The sequence below is a fragment of the Epinephelus moara genome, chromosome 20 (assembly GCF_006386435.1).
Source record: "Epinephelus moara isolate mb chromosome 20, YSFRI_EMoa_1.0, whole genome shotgun sequence".
Classification (NCBI taxonomy): Eukaryota; Metazoa; Chordata; class Actinopteri; order Perciformes; family Serranidae; genus Epinephelus; species Epinephelus moara.
In genome coordinates, this window is record NC_065525.1 from 37,751,474 (window position 1) to 37,769,346 (window position 17,873).

Sequence of the window (17,873 nt, forward strand, 5' to 3'; positions counted from 1 at the left end):
CCTTGAGATGTTATACACCTTTATGTGATGAGCCACGCCCTCCGCAATATTCATTGCCTTATAGAAGCTCAGTTTTAGTAAGTTTTCCAACTTTTGCCAAGAGGGAACTTTAGATATTGGTCCCTAGATTATGTTCACCCAGTTTCATGCAGATCGGTCAAACTTCTTATTCTCATAAGAACAATTACAAAAAGCCACCTGCAGCTGCTAAAATGCTTTCTGTGTGATCAGGGCCTGAGGGACAGCTACAGGGTGTAAGCAGTGGAGGTGTAATTAAAAGCCCCTTTTACATTGCCTGTTCAAGATGGGAAAATCATGCCGTTATGCCGCCTCGCCGCTCTGTATAGAAGGTGTGATCGTGGAATGAGGGGACGGAGTTGTCTCGCCTCTGAGCTGGGAACAGAGGTAGTAACAGTGCCAAAATTATGTCTGTATAAACGGTACAGCATCAGGATCATGGGCAGCATGGGTGTGATGTTTTGAAGACATGTTCTGCACGCAACCCAGCCGAGGATATTTAAAAAGTTGCTGATAGCAGTTAGCAGCTAACTCAAAGAAGAAAAACAGCAGCTGAAAATGTCCACAATTTGGGAAAACAATAAGCTTCTTACCCTCTAAGCAGAGGATGAGATCAGCCAGCATATGACAGGGACAGTAAATGATTGTTATTGCCATGCTATGCCATTGTTACTGTTAATAAAGCACTGCCAACACATATGCTACATGTCAGGCTAGTGGCCGACACTGTTGTGTTACATGTCATGCCCGTCACGCTTCTTTTGATTCGGTGATGCCGGCAAGCTGTTTTAAAATCACACACGAGTGGAATGATGCTGTGGTCATTTGGTTCTGTGTGAAAATGCAGAAGCGGCATGAAGAAGGGACTTCGTAGCGGCTCTACAGCACCATCTCTGTATAAACACTTGAAGTGTCAGTGGAAAGTCAACTAAGAGTGAAAGTAGTTGAAGTGTCAGCCTGCTCTAAACTAACTGATGAATGAACCACAGATGTGTTTATTAGCCGGTGTAATAAAAATACTGTAAAAAGTGAAGCCATGTCCTGTAAACATTCAACACACTGATCAAACTAGAAATAACAACTGAATATTACTTCTAACAAAAAAAAAACATGGTGACATTTTGTAGATTAAACTCTTCGTCAGACATGTTCGAGATCTATAAACTCTTCTCCTTCTCTCTGCAGGTGCTCGCTGTGATGAGTGCTCACCTGGTTACTATGGAAACCCCGGAGAGCCAGGAGGGCAGTGTCAGCCCTGTCAGTGCAACAACAACATTGACATGTTGGACCCGGACTCCTGCGACGCCAGAACCGGCGAGTGTCTGCGCTGCCTTTACCACAGCGAGGGCACCTCCTGCCAGCTCTGCAAGCTGGGTTACTACGGCAACGCATTGCAGCAGGACTGTAGGAGTGAGTACACTGGGTTTATTGGGTTATCATGGCAAAATCCTGCCACAGGACAAAGTCTTGACAAAGCTTTTTACATCATCTTAATAAAATCTGACTGAAATTTGCAATAAACCGACTGACAGCATCCAGAACAGCCTTTAACTTTCACTCTGAGAGAGCTGCCAGAAATACGAAACCCAGAAACTTAACTCTTTAGAAATCCTTCTTTACAGATCAATATTATGGCTTTTAGCAAGCGCCGTTATTTTCCATGATTCTTTTTAGCCCGATTCCTGTGTGTCTTGTGTCCTGATCTGTTTTTTGCTGCCCATCTTGACCAGGACTCCCTGGCAGAAGAGATTTTGTGTCTCAGTAGGACCTTTCTGAATAAGTAGAGAAAAAAATGAAAATAAATGCATGAAAATCTTCAAGCATCATTCACACATTATCTGACCTGGAGTGCTGACAGCCCTTGATTTATAAGAGAGACCTTGATCTTAATAAAAACTTAATGAAGTCTTACGTAGAATCTAGACAAATCTCCTGAGTAAAGTCTTGATACATCCTGATGAAGTCTGGTTCTCGTCCACAGAATGTGTTTGTAACAAGCTGGGCAGCGAAAACTCCAGCTGTCCGTCATCCGGCGACTGTCACTGCGACCGCAGCAGTGGTCAGTGTCAGTGCCTGCCCAACGTGATTGGTCAACACTGCGACCGCTGCGCACCCGACACCTGGAACATGGCGAGCGGCCACGGCTGTCAGACCTGCGACTGCAACCCCAAACACTCTTACGGGACGTCCTGCAACGAGGTGAGGGGCAGGCTGTCATGTGATACAAAAGTAAACAATGTCAGATTCCAAACATTCATTAAATCATAGATAAAAAATAATAAAGGTCCAATAATTAACAGAAAATAAGAATAATTGTGTTCTCATTACCTTTGAATGAGCCATTTACATCTACATAGGGAGTGGGTCGTCCTTTATGGAGATCACCAGGTAGCACTGTTATGTTACTGCACTGTTATGTTCACGTTTTCGTGTTGGCCCCTGTAGTAATGACACCCAACTGCAGCACACACAATAGCTGCCCGTCTCTGAGATGAGAGGAAGAAACCTCTACGGAAGGAATTCTAGCTCCTGGTTCAATATTTAGATGATGATTGTAAAGACTGTGTTTGGTCCACAGATCAGCGGTCATTGTTCCTGTCAGCCGGGCTTCGGAGGAAGGACATGCAGCGAGTGTAAAGAGCTGTTCTGGGGAGACCCAGAGGTCAAGTGTCACGGTATGTTTACTCTTTATTCAGCTTCATTTATTGCCACTGTGCAACATCTACATAGGGAACAAATGAAAAGCGAAGAGTGGATTTTTTAGATTGGATTCAGGAGACATGTTCCCTGACATCTAAACATTTAAAATTCAACATCAGGGAAACATTTTCCATCAGCTTTGACCACGTTTGGGTCCTGCGCTCTGTTACGGCGTGCGGTATTCCGATCCAGGATGCCCTGATGGCGCCGGGTGTCTGCGGAGCTCTGAATGCAACAACTGTTGGGTCAACCAGAGTCTTGTTATATCCATTCCACTTCCAGTGACGGGACATTAGCCAGTGCTTTCAGACCTAGAGTTGTCTTGCTTTGGTCTGAATCAGGGACTAATTTTGTTACAAAGTTGTATAATTGCCTAGAGTTGGTTTGTGTTCTCACGGCAGCATTTTGCAAGCGGACCAACGAGCGGGAAAAATCCAGGAAGTAAACAAAACGTTGAAGAAGAGTACACTTGCAAGATAAATGTGACACTTTCTAATGTCACAATGGAGGGACAACTACGCAGGTTGATTTTAGCGCTGCTCATCGTGGACTATATTGCTGTCATTGTTCATTTTAGTCAAACCATACAGTTTGAAAACGAAGCGCGGCTCCAACTAGAAAACAATGTTTTGATGCATTGGATGTGCTGAATGTGCATATTAAGGCAGTACAGGAGGAGGTGCACATTAATAATCCTCCAGGACTGTAACATGCTCATGTTTAACCCAAACAATGTGTCATGTGACTGTAGTTGCTTCAGATCCAGGTCGGAACACGTTCTCACCACAAACGAACCGCACCAGAGTTCGTTCACCTCTTCAAGAAGATCTCAGTCCGGTTGTTTTGGTGCACACCCGAGTGCGATTGCTGTGTTCACACCTGCCCAAACGAACTGCACTTAACAGGCAAACGAGCTTGAGTTAGATTGAACTGAACCAAACAGGGCAGCTTGAGTAAAACATGACCGTGACAGTGTCAGATCTACCTATGTGTACGTGCAGGAGAAACTGCTGAGTCACAGTTCAGATCTCATTGACTCAGCCACTGCTCCACTGCATCGTGGGAACATTCTTCCTCCTAGCATCCTCTGCTGTGACTTATATTAAATCCAGATGTTACCAGAGGCCCCGGGGCCCTGTCGCCATGGACACAAGACCAGAGATCTGTCTTAGCATCCAAATATCCCTCCAAAATCCACAAAGGGGCTTTGTTAGTGAGACGCAAAGCGGAAGGTCAGTAACTGGACCTGCTGAGAGAGAAGAGGGAGAGAGGGGGTCCATGACCAACACTGTCTGTCTGTCTCTCTCTCTATGAGTCTGTCTGTCTGTCTCTCTGAGTCTGTCTTTCTTTCTGTCTGTCTGTTTGTTTTCCCCAGTGAATCAGAGAGAAATCTTTGTCTGGTTCAGGTTTGTTGTTCCTGCAGCATGAGGGAGCTTCAGATGTTTGATACAAACCAGATGTTGAAAACACATAGACACACACACATCTCCCCTCTGGAGATGTTTTCACGAGTAGGAAGTTAAACAGTATTTTTCTGACTCTTCCTGTAAATTGTTTTTACAGTAAATGAAAGTTTGACCTCCCGAAGACATTTCAACATTTTTATCAGATTACGAAATAACAGAGGTAGAAACTTTTATCACTATGATTGTGATTCCTGCTCGGATAGTTCAGTCTGCAGAGTTTGTTTTGACTGAACAAAGAGACACTAACAGAAACTACTAATCTAAAAAACAAACAAACCCCAAATCGAATAAATGAAGACACCCACAATCACCACAGCGTTCCCTCTGTTCTTCACTTTCTGTCAGCTGACAGGCTGTGTCCACTAGAGGCCGCTGGTGTCCTTCACTGTTCTCATGTCGTCTGTTTTCAGGATTTCCCTCAGGCTGAACATTTGAATGTTAAAAACAACACAGCAGTTTGTTCAGACTCATCTCTGATTGGTTAAAACAAAACACAGAGGAAACAATCATTTGAGGTTTTTATTAGTTTCACTGGAGAAACTTTATGTTCGCTTTAACTTTATCTGTTACATGACTAACTCATGACGTTCAGTTATGTGTCATAACTATTCCACTACAGTATTGATGAACTGACACTGCTGCTTTAACTATTTGATTCTTTGACTGAGCTGGGAAAAAAATCATGTAAAGCATTGCTATGGCAACCACCTGACATGACATGACATGACATGACATGATGATCAGTGGGTGATTTAAAATGTGATGTTGTAAGATCATCTAGTTTAACACCAGAACGAAACCAACAGAGTCTGACTGAAACATTATCTGTCCGCCGGGGTTTCAGTCTGTCAGTGTCAGGGTATCTGTCCATCAGGGTTTTGGCCTGTCAGGGTTTCTTTCTGTCAAAGTTTCTGTCTGTCAGGGTCAGGGTATCTGTCTGTCAGGGTCCGGGTATCTGTCAGGGTCAGGGTATCTGTCTGTCAGGGTCAGGGTTTCTGTCTGTCAGGGTTTCTGTCAGGGTTAGGGTATCTGTCTGTCAGGGACAGGGTTTCTGTCTGTCAGGGTTTCTGTCAGGGTTAGGGTATCTGTCTGTCAGGGTCAGGGTTTCTGTCTGTTAGGGTACAGTTTGGGTATCGGTCCGTCAGGGTTTCTGTCTGTCAGGGTTAGGATATTGGTCTGTCAGGGTTTCTGTCTGTTAGGGTACAGTTTGGGTATCGGTCTGTCAGAGTTTCTATCTGTCAGGGTCAGAGTATCTGTCAGGGTTTCCGTCCATCAGGGTATCTGTCTATGAGGGTTGGGGTATCTGTATGTCAGGGTCAGGGTTTGCGTCTATCAGGGTACCTGTCTGTCAGGCTAGAGGTATCTGTCGTTCATGGTCAGGGTCTCCATCTGTCAGGGTATCTACAGCTCCTGAAGAGCCCTCAGTGTAGCTTGTTGAGCACACCTCTAACTCTCGCTGTGTTTCCGTTTCAGCATGCGACTGCGACCCTCAAGGGATCTCAGAGCAGCAGTGTAACAAAGCCAACGGTCACTGCGTCTGTGTGGAAGGCGTTTCTGGGCCACGCTGCGACACCTGTGCCCGTGGGTTCTCCGGTACCTTCCCTGACTGCCAACGCTGCCACCAGTGCTTCGCTGAGTGGGATGAGGTCATCGGTCAGCTGACCAATCAGACACACCGCCTTGTCAACAAGGTCAACGCCATCAAAGCCAATGGAGTCAGTGGACCGTACAGGAAATCTATTGACAGTATGGAAAAGAGCGTCGCCGACATCAGAGTCATCCTGAACCAGAACCCAGCTTCACAGCCGCTGTCGGAGATCCAGGAGCTGCTGCAGCAGGCCAGGTGAGATTATATTTAATCTGGAGATTAAAACAGCTCAGATTAATACAACCCAACTCCAAAAATGTTGGGACATTGTATAAAAATATAAATAAAAACATATTGCAATGATATGCACATCTTTTTTGACCTGTATTTGATTGAATACAGTCCAAGGACAAGATATTTCATGTTTAAATGTTTGTAAATACATATACACTCAATCTGAATTTGATGCCTGCAGCACTTTCCAAATAAATTGGGACAGGGGCATGTTTACCACTGTGTGACATCACCTTTTCTGTTAGGGTGCTTTCAGACCTAGAGTTTCCATGCAAAAAAATCCCAGGAAGTAAACAAAACGTTAAAGAAGAGTACACTTGCAAGATAAATGTGACACTTTCTAATGTCACAATGGAGGGACAACTACGCAGGTTGATTTTAGCGCTGCTCATCGTGGACTATATTGCTGTCATTGTTCATTTTAGTCAAACCATACAGTTTGAAAACGAGGCGCGGCTCCAACTAGAAAACAATGTTTTGATGCATTGGATGTGCTGAACGTGCATATTAAGGCAGTACAGGAGGAGGTGCACATTAATAATCATTATATAATGATAATTATCAGTATAACATGCTCATGCTTGTTTAACCTCATGCATGCCTCTTCAAGAAGGTCTCAGTCCAGTTGTTTTGGTGCACACCCAAGTGCGATTGCTGTGTTCACACCTGCCCCAATGAACCGCACTTAGGGGGCAAACAAACTTGAGTTCGATTGAACTGAACCAAACAGGGCAGGCGTGAAAGCACCCCTAATAACACTCAGCAAGTGTTTGGGAACTGAGGACACTAATTGTTGAAGTTTTGAAAGTAAAATTCTTACTTGATATATGACTTCAGTTGCTCAACAGTTCGGGGTCTCTGTTGTCATATTTGCACTTCATGATGCACCACGCATTTTCAATGGGAGACAGGTCTTGACTGCAGGCAGGTTAGTTAAGTACCTGCACTCTTTTGCAGAATGTGCTTCATTGTCTTGCTGGAATAAGCAGGGACATCCCTGGAAATTGTGTCATCTGGATTGCAGCATATTTTGCTCTAAAACCTTGTACCTTTCAGTGCTCGTGGTGCCTTCCCAGATGTAAGAGATGGGAGCTAACACATCCCCATACCATCGCATATGCTGATTTTTTAACTTTGCGCTGTCAACAAATCTGGATGATCCTTTTTCTTTTCAGCCTGCAGAACATGACGTCCATGATTTCCAAAAGCAATGTGAAATATGGACTCGTCAGACCAGGCACCCTTTCCTGCTGTGTGTCAGTCCATCTCAGATGAGCACAGGTCCAGAGAAATCAGCGGCATTTCTGGATGTTGTTGATATATGGCTCTCACTTTGCATGATAGAGTCTTACCGATAATGGTTTTCCAAAGTGTTCCTGAGCCCATGTAATAATATCCTTTATACAGTTCTCCAGTTTTTCTAAATCTTTTGATGATATTATGGATTGTAGATGGTAAAATCCATGAAGTCCTTTCAGCTGTGTTAGAAATGTTCTCAAACTGTTGGACTTTTTGCCCACACAGTTTTTCACAAAGTTACAACCCTTGCTTGTGAACAACTGAGCCTTTCGAGGATGCCCCTTTCATACCTATTACTGATACTCATTTGTTACCAGTTAATTTGTTTACCTATGGAACGTCTTAAACAGGTGTTTTTTGAGCAGTCTTTTGTCGCTCCTAGCCCAACTTTTTTTGTTGGGTTGCAGGCATTGAATTCAGAATGAGGGTATATTTACAAAAACAATAAAGTTTATCAGTTTGAATATTAAATCTCTTCAATTGAGTGTAGGTCAAAAAGGATTTGCAAGTCACTGCATTCTGTTTTAATTTACGTTTTCACAGTGTCTCCACTTTTTTGGAATTAAGATTGTATTCACTGTGACCTCTGACCTTCCTGTTTCCCTCAGTGACCTGATGGGGGCTCTAAGCCAGATGTTGAACCGCACCGAAGAGACACTGATCCAGGTGGAGGACGAGGACGCAGCTGCAGGAACAAAACTGGACTCTTTGATGTCGGACACTCAGAAACTGGAGAGGACGGTCCAGGAGCTGTTGGATCAGGTCGAGTTCATCAAGAACTCTGACATCAGAGGTGAGAAGTGGTCATGTGACCAAACACTTTGAATATATCTCCTCAGTTCTTATGATTTTGAAACTGTCTTGGATCAGTGTCGGTGATGCTGTGTCGCCCCCTGTGGGCTGATTTTAAAACTGTCTCTGGATCAGTTCAGTAGAGTTTTGGTAGAATAGTCGTTTTTCTTCACTGCGTGTTTTGGGTTGACATTTTTAACGCCTTTTAGACCTCCAGTAGAACTGAAATGAAGTTCTCCTTACTGTGGTTCTTTGGTCTGATTTGTACTTCCTGTCTGTTGCCAGGGGCGACCAACAGTGTCACTAAGTACTTCCTGCAGTCTCAGGCGGCTGAAGCTCGAGCAAACGCCTCCACCGTCGACCCCGACAGCCCCGTAGAAAACTCCAGCACCCTACGGCAACTCACAGAGGACAAAATGAACCAAACCAGAGAGGAGTTCCAGAGGAGGCACACTGAGTATGCTCAGAGACTGGATGACCTGGCAGGAGAGCTGCAGACTCTGGACCTATCAGAGATCAGCCACAAGGTGGGAGATTGTGTTTCTAACAGTGTTTAGCTTGAAGCTTCTATTGGGACGTGACACTTCTGTTTTATGTTTGTTATATATATGTTAGATATTATTTTTTATTATTATATCAGAATCAGAATCTCTCTTGATGTTCTGGTCTGTCCTGGTTCTTACAGACCTGTGGCAGTCCATCATCAGGTCAGGATTCGTGTTTGTCCTCTCCCTGTGGAGGTCTTGGCTGTGTGGACTCTGAGGGTCGAACCAAATGTGGAGGTGAAGGATGTGACGGTGTTGTGACGACTGCCCACAACGCCTGGAAAAAGGCCCAAGACTCTGAACAGGAAATCATTAGTGCCATGGAGGAAGTGGAGAAGCTCTCCAAAATGGTTAGTCTGATAGGTTCTGGTCTGAGCTGGATCTGGTTCAGGTGGACCTCAGTGGATGTTCTTAGCTGTGTTTTGTCTGCAGGTGTCGGAGGCCAAACTGAAGGCGGACGAGGCGAAGCTGAGCGCTCAGGACGTCCTGATGAAGACCAACAGAACCAAACAGAAAGTCCAGCAGAGCAACGAGGAGCTGAGAGGTCTCATCAAACAGATCAGAGACTTCCTCACACGTACGTCTCTCATCACCACTCACCAAACACAACATCTCCTGAGATTCATGGACTTGCTGTACCTCTGGGCCCTATTTCAGAAAGCAGGCTCAACAAACTGAGCCTAATCCCGATCTCTGAGTTGACTGAGCCTCAGCTGGGAAGGTTTGCTGCACATGCCATAGTACCTGTCTCTGAAACGGAAAACTCAGTGTCCCTCATCTTAAGCTGAACATATTCAGAGTTTTCACTAATCTTGCTTTCTGAAATAGGGCCCAGGTGTTCATCCTGTGTTGACAGTCAGAAGAGACCCTAGAGGAGTCATTCTGGTTAATTCCAGCTCTGTAGTTCTGTGATGTTTCTACACTTCCTGTCAGTAACAACAGCACCTCTGAGACTTCAATGAAAATCAAAGATCCTGATGGAGGCAGTCTCTTCTGGTTTTTAGCCTTGACCTGTTTATTACTAACAGATATCCATCACAGGATGTCACACTGCACTCCTATGGGGTCAGCAGGTCAGAAATATACTCAGGAGTCAGCCAGGAACTAAAGCAGATGTTTGTACTGTATGTGATCTTGTGATCGGTCCTGAGGCAGCTGGAGTGGATCAGGTCACACTGACTCTTGAGGGAGCACACACAGTTTGCATAATGTAATAGCATGTTTCCAAATGACTGCATATCTACAAAAACGTAAGATTTATCAAGGTTTACACAATGGGAGCGCTGACATCAGTTTTTTTGCCTCTGTGCCAGCGACAGCTGTGGCCGGAAAACAATATCTCAAGAACGCCTCAAGGGAATTTCTTCAAATGTGGCACAAATGTCCACTTGGACTCAACAATGAACTGACTACATTTTGGTGGTCAAAGGTCAAGGTCTATGTGACCTCATCTGTCTCATACTTGTGATCGTGATATCGCAAGAGCACCTTGAGAGAATTTCTTCAAATTTGGCAAAAACGTTCACATGGACTCAATGAACTGATGAACTGATAAGATTTTGGTGGTCAAAGGTCAAGGCCAGTGTGACCTTGCATACGTCTCATTCTCGTGAACAAGGTATCTCAGGAACACCTTAAGGGAATTTTGTTAAATTTGACACAAACGTCCACTTGGACCGAGGAATACACTGATTGGAATTTTGTGGTCGAAGGTCAAAGGTCAAGGTCGGTGTGACCTAACAAAATATATTTTTGGCCACGTTGAATAATGTGATAAAAGAAGCTGGTTAGCATTTTTTTTTTTACTGCACTGCGTCCAGCATCCATCCTGTCCCTGATAACCCCTCTGAGTACATTTCAGTTTCTGAGTCCCAGACAATCGTATGATCTTCCTATCAACAGAATTCTCTACAGGACTGTGAGTTGGTGTCTTAACCTGGCTTTCCCAAATGTCACTCCAGCTGAGATCACTTTTTAATTGATCTCAATTCATATTGTATGCTCAGCTACATTATTGGAGTTAAAAGAGAAATTCTGATGTGCATACAATTGGATACTGAAAAGATACTTTGGGAATATTCAACTGAAAAACAGCGTGTAGGCAGAGAATTGTAATGGACTGAGGACTGATCCCTGTGGTACTTAGCAGAGAATTCATATTGTCTTATAGTACTTGATGTTTCCACCCACTGTTCTAAATGTTTAGTTGAAATCAAGTGATCAACTGCAGCTGCAGTGAGAGCAAAAAGCACTAAAACAGATGTTTTGTAAAAGAAGCTCATCAAGAACCCTGAGAAGTGCCATCTGTGTTGATCAGTGAGCTGCTCTGCTGCCTCACTTCCCATCAGCTCAGCAAGGGAGGGAAATGATTTCAAATGGCTGTGTCTAAAGAAGTCTGATGACCAGACAGCTGAGAAACAAACCATTGGCCAGAGCCGCCTCTTCTCTGAGGAAGCTATGGTCCTTCAACATCTGCCGAGGACAATGCTGAGGATGTTTTCTAAGCCTGTGGTGGCCAGTGCTGTGCTGTTTGCTGTTGTGTGCTGGGGCAGCAGGTTGAGGGTAGCAGACAACAGACTCATTAAAGTGATTCTCAAGGCCAGTAATGTTGTGGGGTGGAGCTGGACTCTCTGGTGGCAGTGTCAGAGAGGAGGATGCTGTCTAAGATACGAATAAGAGTCAACATAAGAAACATGTACAGTTATTGTGCGCTGTATGTTGAATAAATATATAGATTCAAGGGGTGAGAAATAATGTACAGTTGAATATTTCCACGGAATATTACTGCACCCAACAGATAATTATGAATTATAAATGCAGTATGTGAAAAATGTCCAAATGCCAGTCTATTGACTCAGAGCAGCTGAGACTGGAGGAGTTGTGCAGGTTTATGGCCATTGGCAGGAATGGCTTCCTGTGGTGCTCTGTGGTGCATCTTGGGGGAATGAGTCTGTGACTGAATGTGCTTCTTTGTTTGACCAGCACATCGTGGAGTGGGTGGGAGACAGTGTCCAAGAAGACACGATTCTTTTTAATTTTATCGATGTATATATTGTGGTTAATTTTTCACACTTAGAGCCTCAGCACAGTGATGATATATACGTATATATATTTGTTTTTGATATTTTAATATCTTAAGTACTACTGTTAAACACTGTAGCATACTGCACATTTTATTTTTATTTTAATGCACATTTTCATTTCTATTTCATTTTCTTTATTGCTTTATATTTACATGCTTATATTTCATACTCTTATTCTCACTTCTTATAATTCTCTATTCTTTACATCAGAGCGACTGTAACAAATCACAATTTCCCCTCTGGGACCGATAAAGTATTTCTGATTCTGATCCTGATTCTGAAACCTCTTCCTGTTGTTTCAGAGGATGCTGCAGACCTGGAGAGCGTTGAGCTGGTGGCTAACGAGGTTCTGGCCATGCAGATGCCAACTACACCGGCTCAGCTGCAGAACCTGACCAACGAGATCCGACAGAAGGTGGGAGAACTGGGAAACGTGGAGACCATCCTGCAGCAGAGTGCCGACGACATCCAGAGAGCTGAGAACCTGCTGGAGCAGGCCCGCCGAACCAGGTGAGTCCTACCTGTTCATCCAGGACGGTTTTACCTGTGCAGAGCCTGTTAGATTTGTTTTAGTCACTAAGTTCTGACGGAACTCAAAGACTTTAAGTGATTGTGTGGATCTTTAGAAATTGGGTTGAATGAAGTACTTATCCATAGTTAGTGTATTACTTAAAGCAGATGGTGGTAGGTAAGCCCCCAGTTTGGAGAAGCGGACCGCCACAGTGTACCGCTGTTATAGCCATCTATTAATCAATAACCTTATGTGGTTCTCACCTCTCTAAGAGCTTGTAGTAAACTCATGAAATGTGACTTCCTGTGTTTGTCAGTGAGGAGGCATCAAACGTGAAGGACTCTGCAGAGAAGGTGAAACAAGCTCTGGAAGAAGCTAAGAGAGCTCAGACCGCCGCCAGCAGCGCCATCCAGCAGGCTACCGCCGACATCCGGAACACCAACAACCTGCTGTCGTCTGTCAGTACTGAGCCATGTTTAAAATGTTAACTTCAGTGACATCACGTCACAACCTGTACTCAATGATAGGTTCACTGACTAACTAATAGGCCACCTGTCTGTTCTGCGTTAAGGTGACCTCGGAGACGGCAGATGCGGAACTGAAGCTGGCTAACGCCACCCAAAGGCTGCAGAGTCTCGAGCAGGATGTAACCCTGCTGAGAGACAAAGGTGTGAACATCACCGTGAGCACCAAACAAACCAATGAGGATGCAGCGACCATCAGAAAGATCGCAGAGGATGTCAAGAAAGTGAGTTCACCTGTCAAACTGTCAATCAGTTAACATTAAATACACACAGCAGGTCGGTCCATGAATATATCTGTGTATAACTATGTGTGTGTTATTGTGCATGTCTGGTTGTGCGTGTGTGTGTTGGTTTAGGACCTAGACTCCGAGCTGAAGAATAAGTACTCCACAGTGGAGGAGCTTATTGGTACAAAGGCAGGGGGCCTAGCGGACGCAAAGAAGAGGGCCGAGTCACTGCAGCAGGAAGCCAAAGATCTGCTGCTGAAGGCCAGCAACAAACTGCAGCTGCTCAAAGGTGACAGCACAGTTACATAACACTGACATCACACTTCCTGTCTCCACACTAGAGTCCCTGAGTTGAAGAGTCAGTCCACCATAAGACTGGTGTTTGTGTGCAAGTTAAAGGTCCAGTGTGTAGGTTTAAGTTCTGCAAGCTCACCACTAGATGTCACTAAATCCTTAACACTAGACGTTTCAACAGTTGCATGATGCTGGTGTGAAGGTTAAACAGTGATGAAACATGTTGTTTTTCAGATCTGGAGAAATCTTACGAAGACAACCAGCGGACTCTGGAGGTGAAGGCGGAGCAGCTGGTGGAGTTGGAGGCGGCTGTGAAGGAGCTGCTTCAGGAGATCAGCCACAAGGTCACCATCTACAGCACCTGTGTGTTCTAAGGTCAAAGGGCAGATTCAGAGTCAAAGTGAGCTGAATTAAAGGCACATGACACATATTTTATCTTAAAAATTTTATCTGAAATCTGACCCGTTGTGCTCTGACCTTCATACGAAGTGCACCGTCCTCTTTGATCTGAAACAATCACAGATGAAATGTTTTTTGTTTTGCTTTTAATGAAACCACTCTGACAAAGATATTGAATATTTAATTTTCAGCTAATTAGGTTTTTAAAACCTGCGATCAGCTGCATTTACACACAAAGATAATGGAACTATTACAAGACATTAAGTAGGTAACAGACTATTGAGTATTGAAAAACAACAGTTTGATCCTTTAAGAGTTGTAAAACTCTTTAAATCCATTGAAATATGAGTTTGGAAAATAAGTCAGACGCAGGTGAAACTCATCAAACTGACACAGATGAATTTAACTGGCTGGTTCATCAAATTAGATAATCATTATTTTTTTTTAGTTAAAGAGAACTTTTTTAAAGCTTCACCAAAGGTTAGCTGCAGTAAAAGTTTTGAATTTGAGTTTTTAAATCAGTTGAATGTCTTTGTGAATGTAATAACGTCAAAGTTACGGATTGTCAATCGTTTGATTCCAGTTTAACTAAAAGTTTAGTTATGAAACAGTGAATGTTTAAACCATATGACTGCAACTTTTTAACTTCCTCATTTTGTATTTCCTGTATTTTTTTTTTTTTTTTTGCTTTTCTACGTGGCCAAAACTGAACAAAATAATTTTTAATAAAAGCTCCTACTTAAAATCACACTGAGTCCACTGCTATTTATTTCAGAGTGTTTAATACCAATTAACATGTCTGTTATTTACCAGGTAATTTATCTGTTTACACCAGTTAATATCTAATGATAATATGAGTTTTGAGTGATATTATGAGTTGATTGGAGTTACTAATTCTGTTACTGACATGGATGATGATCACTGTGATTTTATTTGTCTGAAACCTTACTTGCATCCAACACATACTGCTCATAAGTCCTCATGACTGTGTTATAGTGTGATACAGGTAACTGCAGGACTGATGAGGACAGTGTGACAGTCAGGTGACAGGAAAAGGACAGAAAGTCCGAGGAAATCTGGTGGGCAGATGGAAAATGGCAAAGACAGAGACAGGCTTATACAAATATCTGGACTTCACTGCACTTGCAGAATCGCACGCTCTTGGGGAAGTCTGGGAGTGCTTAGAGGTGTCGAAATCCACAATAAATCCAGCCCACCAGGACCTAAAGTGAACTTTCAGCAGACTTCAGTGATTTAATTGCCCACAGTTCATTGCAACACAAACATGATGTTGTAGGGTTTTTTTTCAATAGCTGAGTGGAACAACAAAACTTACGTATATATAAAACAGTTACTGTAGCCTGTTAAAACTCGGTTTGAATCATGCAGGCCAGAAGTAATATTCAACAACATCATGATACAGAAATATGTAGAAATATAGGCTATGGAGGGTGATCAAAATGCAGTGTTGCTGCCTACCCTATAGGTTTCACAGTGTAATGCCAAATAGATAGGCTAGAAAAGGGTCCGAAAAACAGTCATGGGTCGGTCCTTATCCAGAAATGAGTCAAGTCAGGTCAAGTCAAATTTATTTATAAAGCACATCAAACAACCCAAGTCGACCAAAGTGCTGTAAAGTTAAAAATGAATAAAAGAGATATAAGTGAAGTAAAATAAACAGAACAAAAACAGCAACCAACATAGATAAAGGCACAAATAAACACAAAGGCAACATCAGGAGGACTCAGCTTTAGTAAAAAGGAAAGTTTTTAGCCTTGATTTAAAAGAGTCGATGGAGGGGGCAAGTCTGACAGAGGGGGGAATGCTGTTCCAGAGTCTGGGGGCTGCGACCGCAAAGGCACGGTCACCCCTGAGTTTAAAATTAGTGCGTGGAACAGTTAAAAGCCCCAGGTCAGCCGGCCTGAGGGGTCTGGAGTTGGAGTATGGGGTTAAAAGTTCTGTCATGTAGGAGGGGGCCACTCCATTCAGGGCTTTGTAGGTGAATAAAAGTCAGAAATCAATACGGTGCTGCACTGGCAGCCAGTGGAGAGAGACTAGGACAGGGGTGATGTGGTCTCTCTTTCGGGTACCTGTCAAAAGTCTGGCTGCAGCATTTTTACTACTTGTAAACAGGAGAGAGATGACTGATTAATTCCAGTGTAAAGAGAGTTGCAGTAGTCCAAGCGGGTGGAAATGAAAGCATGGATGACTTTTTCTAGGTCCTTGAAACTGAGGAATGGTTTGATTTTTGAGATGGCGCAAAGTTGGAAAAAAACTGGCTTTGACTACTGAGTTGACCTGTTTATCAAACTTGAGTGCAGAATCAAAAATGACACAGAGGTTTTTGACATGAGGTTTGATAAGAGTGGACAGGTTGCCAAGACTGTTGGATATCTAGGTTGATGTTGTCAGAGGGGCCAAAGACAATGATTTCAGATTTAGCTTCATTTAGTTGAAGGAAGTTTACTGCCATCCAGGACTTTATTTCATTGATGCAGTTGAAGATATTGTGAAATGATATTTATATCCTGTCACCTGCGGGGACAGATAAGAAACAATAAATTGTGTAGATAATAAAGCCTCCAAAAAATAGCATTTTAAGTCTTGTGTGTGATTTATCCTGGGGTTTTATACTTAGGGATTTATTTATGGCTTCACATGAGTAGAGGAAATCATCACTCATCGCTCATCGTTAGGCTAAGTTATACAGTGTGAAATGCCATAGGCTTGTGCTAATAACGTTAGCATGTTATATTTGTTTGGAAAACGTGTTTAGTATAAGACAGTTGTTTTGTCAGTGAACCCGGTGAGTTGTAATGGAGCTGAATTTTGTAATGTTACCTTTGTTAAATGGTGCTGTTGTCCCTGGCTTCATATGAGTAGAGGAAAAGTCCCCTAACAGCTATGCTAATTTACACAATGTAAAATGCCATAGACTTGTGCTGAAAACATTAGCATGTTGTATTGGTGGGGAAAATGTGTCCAGATAAAGACAAGTGTTTGTCTGTGAATACTGCAAGTTATAGTGAAGCCAATTTGTGTACTTGTATTTGAAATTGTAGACATTAAGCCATGTTTAATGTGTGTTAAATGTGTGTTTTGAATTCACACCATCACACAAGTGTGCTCACAAAGGCGTAGGCAACGTGCGTAGGGTCTACCACACAAGTAAATCCCGCTTCATCAGTTCTCAAGTCCACTTGGATTCAGCCACAGACCTATAAAGCTCACTGGATGCTGTCACTTCCTGTTTGTCAGTTTGGACTCGTGAGCAGCAGATACTGTGGATGAGAGCTCATGCAAACAAACATTTCAGTGATTGATTAGAACCAGTGAATGAATTTATGTAATGACTGAATTGAATGTGTGGTGTGAAAGATGACAGGATGCACACCAACTTATCTCTGCTAGCACCTCAGCTAACGTTAACACTGTGAACCACAGTTAAGCCACAGTGGACTTCAGTTTAACACACAAAATCTTCGCTAGCATCTCAGCTAACATAAGCTAGCAGGTTGGGCCTGACCTGGAGTTACAAACATGTTAGCACACTGAACTCCATGTGTTCATTATGCTAACGTCAGACCTTAAGCTACGGCACTCAGTGAGCATCACTACATCAACTCTACTGCCTGAATGGCATAGGATGATAGGACCAGTACTACTACGATTAATGTGTGTGTTTGGGCATCACAGTGGACCTTTTTTCACAGCAGACATTTCGACATGTCATAGGAGGAAAAGCACAGGTGACACCATCACATTAATGATGGCTCAGTTACATTAATTGTCCCAGTAACTTATTCCAGGGAACCAGCATGTAGGCTGACCAAACGTCCTCTTTTGCCCGGACATGTCCACTTTTCACGTCCTGTACCGGGTGTCCAGGGGGTGTTTATGTCAGGTTTTTCTTGTGTGTGTGTTAGAGTGCGGCACGGGCCGCATATTTCTGTCGACAGTCATTATGTTTTATGTCTGAAACCGAACCGAGCCCGACATTATTTAATTACTAAAGCACTGAGTTTGTGTCACACAGTTGTTACGGTCACAGGCTATTTAACAGGCCGGGTGTGCGCCGTGGGTGCTCCACGAGAGGAAGACCTCTGTGTTTGAGACGGGAGCGGGCGGCGGGA

General features: G+C 43.4%; 1 protein-coding gene across 1 annotated transcript in view; it reads left to right on the forward strand.

Moving 5' to 3' along the window:
• lamb1a (laminin, beta 1a) overlaps nt 1-14,482 on the forward strand; it is a 34,972-nt gene extending 20,490 nt beyond the window's left edge. Inside the window, exons 22-34 of the mRNA XM_050073363.1 lie at nt 1,204-1,428; nt 2,000-2,217; nt 2,597-2,693; nt 5,658-6,027; nt 7,974-8,158; nt 8,443-8,684; nt 8,843-9,052; nt 9,135-9,279; nt 12,088-12,295; nt 12,613-12,754; nt 12,868-13,044; nt 13,177-13,336; nt 13,576-14,482. Coding sequence (XP_049929320.1) covers nt 1,204-1,428; nt 2,000-2,217; nt 2,597-2,693; nt 5,658-6,027; nt 7,974-8,158; nt 8,443-8,684; nt 8,843-9,052; nt 9,135-9,279; nt 12,088-12,295; nt 12,613-12,754; nt 12,868-13,044; nt 13,177-13,336; nt 13,576-13,715 — 2,519 coding nt within the window. The 3' untranslated portion in view covers nt 13,716-14,482. The remainder of the gene's footprint in view (nt 1-1,203; nt 1,429-1,999; nt 2,218-2,596; nt 2,694-5,657; nt 6,028-7,973; nt 8,159-8,442; nt 8,685-8,842; nt 9,053-9,134; nt 9,280-12,087; nt 12,296-12,612; nt 12,755-12,867; nt 13,045-13,176; nt 13,337-13,575) is intronic.
• The last annotated feature ends 3,391 nt before the right edge of the window (nt 14,483-17,873 follow it).